The 12084-nt window shown below is 29.4% G+C and overlaps 1 protein-coding gene across 1 annotated transcript; it reads right to left on the reverse strand.

The window, feature by feature from the left end:
• Positions 1-2049: 2049 nt before the first annotated feature.
• LOC109813778 (uncharacterized) lies at positions 2050-4712 on the reverse strand. Its single transcript, XM_020378034.3, has 2 exons — positions 4410-4712; positions 2050-2593 (listed from the first exon to the last, which is right to left on the reverse strand). Exons 1-2 carry the CDS (start codon positions 4618-4620, stop codon positions 2280-2282), a joined length of 525 nt encoding a protein of 174 aa, XP_020233623.1. The 5' UTR covers positions 4621-4712; the 3' UTR covers positions 2050-2279.
• Positions 4713-12084: the final 7372 nt, after the last annotated feature.

A 12084-nucleotide genomic window follows, 5' to 3' on the forward strand; every position in this document is an offset into this window, starting at 1 on the left:
ATATCAAATTTCAAAAATCCAATCGTTGAATTTAAAGTTCTTAATGCATAAATCAAATTTGTAATTTTTTTAAAAAATTTAAAAATCATTTGATATTTCGTTTCATTAATTCAAATCAATGTATAAAATGATTTTATGATTATCTGTCAATTTGAATTTGATGAAATGAAGTATCAAATGATTTTCAAATTTTTTAAAAATTTGCAAGCTTAATCTATACATTAAGAATTTTAAATTCAATAGTTAGATCGTTGAAATTTGATATATGATATGAGTTATTGAACGAAGTAAGTTTAGGTAAACTTAATCTTAGAATAAACAGATTCATCTCCATATATATATATATATATATATATATATATATATATATATATATATATATATATATATATATTTTTTTTTTTCACAATTAGAGTAATGCAATTTTTTTATCCATCATAAATATAATGACAACACCATAATTCGAATTTAAAATCTTATACATACTACTTTAACTTTCATCACTAAATCGACTCTAATAGTTTAATAATGCAATTTAAACTTATGATATTCTGCATCTTTTAAGAAAAATTTCACCACTACATAATTCTATAATTGTTCTCATCTTAAGTTTTAGTTTGTAGCAATTTGTCACTATATAAAAAGATTTTCTTTGATGCTAGTATCAGCCACGAACCACCAAGGATCAAAATTTAATTTAAAACTTAAAAGTCATTTATAAGAAGATTAAAACTTAAAATAGAGACGATTATAAGAATCAATAAATAGTTATCCTATCATTAGGATTTGACTTAGTGGTGAGAGGTTGGAAACTTGGAATAGTATATATACAGAATTTTGTTTGAATTCAGGTTTTGTCATTATAATTTTGATGATAAAAAAAAAATTCAAATAATTACCCAAATAAAATATTCGCACTACTTTTTCATTCTTAATTTTAACAATTTCTTTCTAAACTCTTTTAGCATTTATAGAACTGCAAGTAATCGACACCTTATAAAACAGGCCCTAAACTGTGGGGTTTGGATATTATCTATTGTAAGGAATTTTTGTTGACCCAAGCGAATGAAAGCTGATAAGTGTTTCCCTTCTCTTGGAGCTCATAAAATTCATATTTTTCTTTCAAAACTTTATTTATAGTATAAAACTTAAATTATAGATTGATAGTGTTAGCTTAAAATCTTCATACAATTATTTCATTTTATGTAAACAAATTTTGGTTATTATAGTCATTGAACATATAAATTCATTAATACAAAGTTGTTAACTTAATCATTCATTTTAAGATGGAGTCATGATTCCAAGTACGATAGAAATAAATGAGACAATGTATAAAAAATAATTTAACTCGCACTTATCTTAAATTATTAAAAAAAATTCACTTATCATTTATTTATGTACTATTGGATGTGAAAAAGAATTGTCAAATATATGGTTAAGGAGACGATAACAAAGATGCATGTATTGCGCTTCAACCAAATGCACCAAAGAATTTGGTGTTACAACTCCCAATAGTCCATATAGGAAAAAACTTGAAAATGTTTTCTTTTAAAACATTTCTGACATTATTGACCAATCAAAATTAAAATTTCCCTTTAATAACCTATGTTGATTTTTAATAATAAAAAAACCCTTATTTGCACATATTATTGAGATATAATTTTAAATCAAAGAATAACACTCAAGGGACCTACGTTGCATTTGTGTTTTGTCTGTCATTTATCCAAGAGACCTGACAAACTTAATTTGAATTATCTTTGTTTCATAAATCAAAAGTACTTCTAGAAGAAAATAAAAAATTAAATTAAATTAACTTTTCCACAACTAAAAATAGTTTTAAATTTTTTTTTGGAGCAGCTAAAAATAAGAGTTTCTATAAATAAGTTGATATATAAGCTAATTTTAACTTTATTAACTTATAAAAAAAACACTAATTTTATATTTTTCTTCTATAAGTATTTCTAATAAAGTAATACACATATATCCCGCATGCCGCATGCGACCGTTGTTCATTGAAAGCTGAAAAGAAACAGAAGCGAGACAAATATGTAAAAATCAATTTAAAACATGCTATGATTCAATGGAAAATTCATTTAGCATATTGATAACTAGAATAATCTAAAAACAGAAAATTAAGGTTGCATCCGATAACTGTACAGAAGCATAAACAAGTATCTGACTAAACAAATTATCGAAACCTGAGACATGGGCTTAGAAGAAAAGAAGCTAATAGGAAAAAACAGCTTTCCTTCTGGCAAAGGCCTTCTTTACTTACCACCTCATACGAATTTTTCAATGCTCGTGGTCAATGTTGACTTGGGCACAGCACCAATAACTGTATCTTTCTTCTCACCATTCTTGAAGATCATAACAGTTGGAATGCTTCGAATCCCATACCTTGTAGCAGTTGAAGGGCTCTCATCAGTGTTAAGTTTGTAACACTTGAGCTTCCCTGCATATTGCTTTGCCAGTTCATCGATTATAGGGTGAATCATTCTGCAGGGACCACACCATGGTGCCCAGAATTCAACCAAAACAGCAGTTTCAGATTCAAGCACAAGCGATTGCCAATTTGCATCAGTAATAGGAGCCACTGCAATATACAATAATATAAATGATTTCATTCCGATTAGTATCTCTCAACCAAGCAAAATTTTTAATTTGCAATTTCTCAAATATGCAAAATTTTCAACCAAGAAAGTGGTCATTGGGATTCATAGAATTTCATTACAATGATGCATTGATTCTGTGCTGAATGGAGAACATGCAAACCAGATAAAGTTTTAGGTTGGCTGATGTGACAAAAAGCCTAATACACCCTCCTCCTTTACCTGAGCTTGGTTCTTGGAACTAGCAATGAAACCATAGGTGGAGTTTAATCTATGCTTATGTTGATTAATAAGAGAAAAAACATACCTAGCCAAAAACTACACCTTATTAGGTTTATGAAATCAATGCAAAGGAAATACACGGGACATAACTTATATACAACACCTTAGGTGAAATAAAAGTTTATACAAAAGGTCGACACAGATTACTTACATGAAATTCTAATTCTAAGTTTAATACACTGCAACCAAGTGTTGTTCATACATGATACACGAAAACTATGGTCCCGTGCATGTCACCTCACACTAACAAAAGCCAAAGCTATCGATACTTTGTCAATGCCGTAATCAACTCCGTGCGGAGGTTAACAAACAGACAGAGGAACTTTTGAAACTAGTGCAATTCAAAATCAATATTTCTAACAAAATCCTCCATTTCATTACATCATGGTTATAAAAGTTCACACTAATCTAAAACCACTTCCTACCCTACCTAAATGTCTCAGTGTTGATGTATTCCATACTTTCTCAAAGACTCAAACAAAGGGAAATATCAAAATATCAATCAACCGGTTAAAATAGTAACGAGTTATATTTTTTTTTTGCTTAATGTTTTATTAATCACTCAAATTTAGGATTAATTTGTTTTGTCCCTCAAATTTAAAATTAATTTTTTTAGTCTTATAATTTTAAAAAATATTGTTTTAGTTCATTAAGATTACCACTAGCATAAAATTTTATGTGACACATTTACTAGCTACATTTAAATGGGGGACTAAAATAATATTTTTATTCGAATTACAGGGACTAAAATTTTTTATTTTAAATTTGAATAGAAAAAACAAATTTACCTCACATTTCAAGGATTTAAAACATTTAATTTTTTTAAGATAACATGTAGGTTAAATTATACTTTTGATCTCACTATTTATTTTTAAAATTCAATTTAGTCCCACTATTTTTAAATGATTTAATTTTAAAAAATCGCATCAGTAAAATTGAACAAAAGGACAACATGGAACACCTTTTAAAAATTAGAGGAGCAAATTGAATCATTTCAAAATTGTGGTCACTTGTTTTTTTTTTTTTTTTTAATTCAAGTACACAATTTCTTGTTATTCATGATCTTGTTAAGGTAAGTTTAAGAAAAATAAAATTTATTTACACAAAAAATGTTAGATAAATTTTTATTCAATTTAATCTCACTATCTTTAAAATGTTCAATTTAGTTTCCACTATTTTTAAAATGTTCAATCTTCTAATTTTTTTAAAGAAAATATTCAATGTTCTTATTTTATTTAATTTCATTAACACCGTTTAGACATAAAGACAACATTAAACATTTTCTTTTAACCATTGATATACATTAGACTACTTTCCCCGCGAAGTCGTCCACCAGTATCAGTCCAAACCCTAAGGCCTACTAATAACTATTGATCATCTCTTTCGAATTTATTTTCAACACTAACGCAAGAAATTCAAACATTTTTCTTGTTTTATTCTATGTATTGCAACGAAATTTGATCAAAATAAAATAATTGTTGCAACGAAAACATAACACAAAAGGAAATGAAAGCTAACCATCGACAGCAGTATCCTGAGCCTCGCAGGCGACACGCGCGGCGCGTGAGACGGTTTTGGGAGTGGGGGAGGCGACGAAGCGCGTGGCGGCGGGTCTGAGCTTGAGGCCGGCGCAGTGCGGGAGCTTAACGGAGGTCCGGCGGGCGGCGACGGGGGAGAAGGCGGCGGAAGGGAGGCGACTGACGGCGAGGGAATCGAAGAGTGTGGCCATGGCGAAGGGAGAATGTGAGATCTGAAGAGTGAAGTGTTGTATTGTAGTTATGTGTGCGGATGAGGATGAGGTGCGATTCGCCTTGTATTCTAACGTTTTCAGCGCCAATGGATCCACGCCATGTCACCACTCCTTAGTACATGTGCAACCCCCACAATTTCCAACTTGTGGTTCATAATAACACAAAATAAATCACACTTTTTTATTTATTTAATGACATTGAAAAATTTTATTTTTTAATTAATAAATATGTGCTAAATTTATACTTCAAAATGTTTCTAAATTATTTCATGTTCGATTCTTATTTAAGCGTTAAAGTTATTATTCTGAATAATAATTAGTCATTAATGATTAATTTTAAAATATTATGTGAATCTTGTTTATAAAAAAAATTAATGAGATGTAGGAGTGTCAAAATGGCCAGTGAAGTACGGGCTGGCTCGTTGACCCGTCAAAATTTAACAAGTCTGACTCATCATTCCAATTTGTCAAGCCGGCCAACCCATTGGTAATTTTTGTATAGTTTTTTTTTTGCATTTTTTTTAATATAATACAGGATGATCTTTCGGCTCGTCAGCCCGCTAGCCCGCATTACGGACTAACTATATTTCTAGCCTACTTTTCAATGATAAGTCGGTCTAACCCGACTTATTTTTAGCAAATTATTGATGGGTTGAGGAAAAATAGGCTGAACTGACCCGATTTGTCATCTCTAAATTGAGATGCATATTATATGTTTCAAAAGTTTTTACATTTCAAAAACATGAATAAGAGACTTATTGTATTTTAAGCGACATATATTAAATAAATTTTATTTATTTGTTAAATTCATAAATACATTTAATAAAGATATTTTTGTAAAGTAAAAAATTAATTTTGTAGAAAAGATTAAACTAATTTTGAGTAATATAATAAAGAACGGTGGAAATAATAACAATTTTCTAATTAATACTATGCTATGCCAACTCTTTTTTACACAAGTTTTTAAAATAAAAATTGATTCTTAACTCTTTTTTATTATTGAAATACAGTGACATGATTTTCACATGATAAGAATACATGTACATAAAAATTAGGATTTTGCAGGAAAATAAACTAGAAGGTGAATTCACAGTAAAACTCAGATAAAATGAAAAATTCAACTTAAAAGAGTTGGGCAAAAAAATAAATATTTTCTAATATATTTGTACTAATGATAATGTGAATTTAGAGCTAACATCCTTATTTTATAAATACCAAGAATTAAATTGTATTTTAGAAAAAATTCATTATGCAAAATAAAATCTACTTCAATATTTTTTATATTTTTAAAGAAATTAGTCTTCAACATGAGAGTATTCTCGATGGAAATAAAAAATTGTTGCGATGCTAAAAAAGAATTTATTGGGTAATATTTTTTTAAGTTGATTTTCTCATTTTCTATCTCCTTAGAACTAATTAACTAAGTGTAACCGAATAAAGTTATTTGCTATTTCGATTCGAGTCGTAAATATTTAGATGAGTACATGTTAACAATTTTAAATGTTATTGTCGCTTTATTTTTATTAGAATTATAATTATGGTGTTAGAATTTTAAATTTTGTACATATTTCTTCGATCTTTCACTATTAGGACAATTTTGTTACTCTTTCAATAGTATCGAATGTACATCTCTAGTTTATTATTTTTTTACCAAAAATAAATTAAAAATTAAATTAAGTAGATTTTTCAAATTTTCTATTAAGGGAGTTTCTCAAAAAGTGAGACTTAATTATTTATAAACAATAAATTTGAATTATCATTTTAAAAAGAGAATATTTTTAAGTGCTATTCTTATTTTCTAATTCATTTGATTTATTCTAAATTAAGAATTTTTATTTTATTTTATATTTATAATTTATATTCCTTTTAAAGACTATTTATTTAATTTCAGTTTATTTTTAATTTAATTTTAATTTTAATTTTTTGAAATATTGTATTCGATGAATTGATGATATTTTTCCTTTTTAGGTAAATGGAATTTTACAATTATTTTAATTTTAATAAATTATAATCTAAATTTAATTCTTAAATTTTGAACTTGATCATATGATATTAATAAATATGATGTAACATGTAACGACTCACCTTATTTGTCACACTAAACATAATCATTGCTACTAGCAGCAAAACTAAACTACTAGAACATACAAAATTAAAGGAGAGAACGTGTCATACATATATATGGAACATGAACATGAAAGTAAAACACTGACACCAACCTGCAAGCAACAATTGCTCCCTCAGTCTTAGTCCTGATTTGCTATCATACAATGTATAATTATTATAGTCCAAACTACAATGAAAACAGAAGGGTAAGGTAAAGTTGGAAAACATGTAAGTATAGAAAAAAAATTCTATAACCTACAACATCATAGTAAAACATACATGAAATCCAAACACCCAAAAGCAAACATGTATCCCACCCACCCCATGTCAAGCAAAACATTCAGCAATACACATGATCACACCACAAGATACATCATATGCAAACATCTCAACTAATGTATCGTCATGCATTCATCTACATAGATCTCCTAACAATATGAGCAATCTAAGTGACACCATCCTACCAAATCAACTCAATTGTTTTTGCATCCAAAGCATTGGCTCGATCATAGCAAAATGGGATACCAATCCCTTCTATGATTTCTTGGATCTTGTCACTTGCACTAAGAAAGTCTGATTCTACTATTAAGAGTAGTATAGTTGGATATAGGCTTACCATGACATTGACATGCATTACCAAGTCACATATGAAATTCACCTACCAATTATCCTCAAGGAACCATGCAACATTTTCAAGTAATTGGTTAAGGATTGTAACTCTTGATCTCCTACCTTACTCAATCACTAACTAAGGACCTAGAGGAAACATCAACACACCTCAAAATTTACTCTAAGAGACACACCTATTTAAGGAGGGTTTTCCAATAGTGGTCCCGAGCATCACTCCAAGATTCCTTATATGGGATTTTTTGTTTTCAAAAACAATTTCTTCTCCTGAACTAATAAGTTAGCCAACACGTCTCAATGTCATACCACATTCTCAACATCCACACCTCACCATACATCATCTATATGCATAACATCCACTCAATACACATAGAGATCAACAACACCATACAAATATATAACATACATATGTTCACCATCATCCAACATCATACAATCATCTATATATGTCATATTCAATCAACTTATATAGAATAATCATCATACACCATACAACATGCAATAGAATAACGTAATCTACTCATGTTTATCAAATACATTCACCAAAAACACCAATATATCATTTAGGCATCCTATGCTCGACACAACATGCCTCACGCTTGGGGCCATTATTGAAAGGAGCTTTTTCCCTTGATCACACCCAGTGTCATCCAAACCGTGCCCGATGTGACCGAGGTGGAGATCTCGTGGGACCTCACACCTGGCGTGACAAAACCCACATCCGACCTCATATTAGGTAGATATTTTTTGCCTAACTCACGCCTGACATCACCATGTTAAAGACTTTCTACACTCTCACGCTCGACGCCATTCAAATTGTGTCAAGCACCATCCCAACCCAAGATGAGTCTCTCTCCACATGCTCGACACCACCGATCTTGTGTCTAGTGTGATCAAGATAGAGCCCTCTAGTTCACTACAAAAAGAACACTCATTATCGACGAATTTTTTCCAACGGATAAATATCCGTCTGAAAAATGACATTACCGACAGATTTTTTCAACGAATATGTGTTCGTCTGAAACATAAATGATTTCGACGGATATTACACACAAATTTTTTTCATCTAAAATTTCATATGGATGTTACCCACAATTTTTTTACGTGGGAAAATTATGATGTTTCAGACAGATATTTCTAACGGATTATCTGTCTAAAACATTGTTCGTAGAAAATGCAAAAAAATTTGTCGGTAACTTTAAAAAATTTAATGATAAAAGATTAACAAATTAAATTCTTAAATACTTAACTAATTTTCTCATGCTAATTAATTTACCATACCAACTATTATATAAAGTTGTCAAAGTGGGCTTAACCCAGTAAGCCAACCCGACCCACCACGGGTTCGAGCCGGGTTGGGTCCAAAAAAAATTGAAAATTTCAGTACGGGCCAATTTTGAACTCGGCTCACTAACTACCCGACTCACCCGGGTTGAACCTGTGGTGAGCCGAGCTGGCTCACCAACCTGTAATTAAAAAAAAGAAGCAATAGTTATTGGGCCAATGTGTAGATGCAACCTAACCCAACATGAGAATATGAGATAGGGTTTCAATTTTAACTTCAGAAATCGCACCGCACCATAGCTGCCACTGCCACCGCACTGCACCATAGCTGCCACCGCACCACAACTACGATGCACCGCACCACAACTACCAAGTTCCACCGCGCGCATTGCAACTACCACTACACACACCGCGAGCCACCATGAGCACCACGAGCCATCGCGCGTCACAACCCCAGGCCACCTTGCACCTCGCAAATTAAGAGTTTCAGATTTTTAAAATAGGTTTGAGTTTTTTAAAAATTATGTGAGCTAACCCGTTTAACCCACCAACCTGTGGTGGGCCAAGTCGGGTTCAATTTTTTGAGTTCACTAATAAATGAGCCAGGTTGGGTTGGCCCACCAAATGATCAACCTGTGGTGGGCCGGGCCGGGTTACCCATTTTGACAACTCTACTATTATGTATATAATTTATAATAAATGATAGTATAAAATAATAATTTACCATCAATATATTTTAATATTATATAGTTAATTTTATTTAAATTGAGAAATATATAATTAGTGAAATGATATTGATGCATGATAATCTAAAATTAAAATATAATTTCTTAACATTTATAATAATTTTACCAATTTTGAACTATATTATTTTTAATAAAATAAGATTTTTATTTAATACAATTTTAAAATTATTTTTTAAAAATATTATCAACAATACCCATGAAATTATCGACATTATTACCGACCAATATATCCATGGGTAATTATATTTTATTAATAATTTATTTTAAAATTCATAAAATTAATTCATAAGTAATTATGATAAATAAAAATTAAATGAGATCATTACCCATTGAATTACTCATGGATGTATCCGTGGGTAATTACCAACGAATAAATCTGTGGGTAATTATCGACGGATAAATCTTTGGGTAATTATTTTTTATTAATAATTTATGTTAAAAATAATAAAATTAATTTATAAGTAATTATGATAAATAAAAATTAAATTAGATAATTACTCATGGATTTATCCGTGGGTAATTACCGACGGATAAATCTGTGGATAATTTTTTTATTAATAATTTATGTTAAAAATAATAACATTAATTTATAAGTAATAATGATAAATAAAAACTAAATTAGATAATTTTTATAAAAAAAATATAAAATTCTTCTAGTTAAAGAAAAGTATCTAAAAACGCTATAATACAAGAAAGACATTTGTGCTTTATAAACAGAAATTAATTATTCTTTGATTAGTTACTAATTTTAATTTAATATATATTTATACAAATTTTAAATATGTTTTTATTGATTTAACTATAATATTTATTTTTATATATAATTTATTATAAATTTTAATTATATATAATAAAAATGTAACTTGCGAAATACACAGACTAAAATATTAGTATTTTTTAATTTACATAAAATTTATAGTATTAGATTATATTGTAATTTGTGAAATATTCTAGAATGAGAGAGATCCAAAGATTGTAAGTATGAGATTGTATAATTGAGGATGACTTAAAGAAATTAATTTGTATTATTTATATTGACGAGATGTATCTACTTTTTGGTAGCTTATTCCTTAAGAACTTCACAGTTAAGTGTGCTTAACATTGAGTAATTTAGGGATGGGTGACCTTCTGGGAAGTTTTCCAAAAAAATAAGTTTTGATTTGTGGGGTCAATCTTTGATCCTAAAAATGGACGAATATCTCAAAAAGGATTACCCATGGAGGGTTCTTATCAGTGAAGGATTCTAACCAACGAGGAGTTGCGTGAAGTGTAGTGGAGTGGACCTGTTGAAAGGTCAGATATAAGGGATGTTACACTAAATAAGGGGGTTATTTAATATAATTTCGAAATGATTTTTTAAAAATATTATTAATACTCACGGATTTTATCCGTGGGTAATTCCATCGGAAAGCTATCCACAGATTATAATTCGTCGGTAAATATTTCAGACGAGCAATTTATCGACAGATTATTGTCCGTCTGTAATCCGTCAAAAATGAAGTATTACCCACGAATTTTTTGGATTACCCACTGATTTTGGTCGTCTATAATTTTGAAATTTCTTGTAGTGGTTGGAATTGTGTTCGATGCCACGAAGACGCACTCAACATGACTGTGATTTCTACATAATATAAATCACGAAAATCGCCCCAAGCACCTAAAACTCAGAAAATCACCAACATGCATTGCAATAAACCATGTATATATATCATATACAATATATTTACAACAAAAAGCAACACATGCAATAACAAATTAACCAAATCACCAATTTCACCTTGATGAACCCAACCACTCGAGCTTAACCCCAAAATTTAAGTACAAATAACAATTCCTTCGATTCAATGTTTTCAACTCAACCATTTATTAAAACATTTCCTAGCTTTTCATATATACCTCAAACTCTAGCCACTAAGAAGAAGAAATGAGGAAGAGAAAGAAAAGAACTTCGAGAGAACCCCACACCTGCTCCAATCCTCAACTCCAACAACTTCAGATCAAGGAACCTCTCACACCTCTAGGAGATCTAGAAGAAGGAAGAAGAAGATTCAGAAATCTAAAGCTTCTCACTCTACTCTCTTTCTAAGGTCTCTGACAAGTTGAGTTTATGAGCTCGACTCTTAGAAGAAACCTTATATACTTTCTCTCTTAGGGTCAACTAGACCTCAAACCAGAGACTCTCACTATTCATCCAACTCACCTAGGTACAGTGTTACATAACCCAATTTTAATAATTTATTTTCATTATTTTTAATCAAAATTAAAAAATATATTTATTTATTTATTTATATTTAATATAATAAAATATTCATTATTAATGTAGAAAAATATATTATTTTCTTTAATTTATTTTTATATATTTTTATTTTTGAAAAATCTAAATACAAGGAGGGATTTCTATTATGTCGTGATATCCTTTAAGAACAATGATGTGATGAATCAAAATATTTTGTTCAAAATTTTTTTTAACTAGAATACATAAAGGACAATTTTAGAACAAATGAATATTCTTTTAGGAAAAAAAATATAGAGAAAAGATCTTAAAAGAAAACTCTTGTTCTTCGTAAAAACATCTCACAAATTAATCATTTATTTGATTATAAAAAAATAAAAAGATATAAAATAAAAACAATAATTTTACTAATTGGGATATAATAATATTTATATTAGATTTTACTAA

This window comes from Cajanus cajan, chromosome 8 (assembly GCF_000230855.2).
Source record: "Cajanus cajan strain Asha chromosome 8, NIPB_CcT2T_4, whole genome shotgun sequence".
Lineage (NCBI taxonomy): Eukaryota > Viridiplantae > Streptophyta > Magnoliopsida > Fabales > Fabaceae > Cajanus > Cajanus cajan.

Coding starts and splice junctions, on each gene's coding strand:
- LOC109813778 (XM_020378034.3), bottom strand. CDS start 4,620: ATGGCCACACTCTTCGATTCCCTCGCCGTCAGTCGCCTCCCTTCCGCC. Junction 2,594..4,409: donor TCAGGATACTGCTGTCGATG/GTTAGCTTTCAT, acceptor TGTATATTGCAG/TGGCTCCTATTACTGATGCA.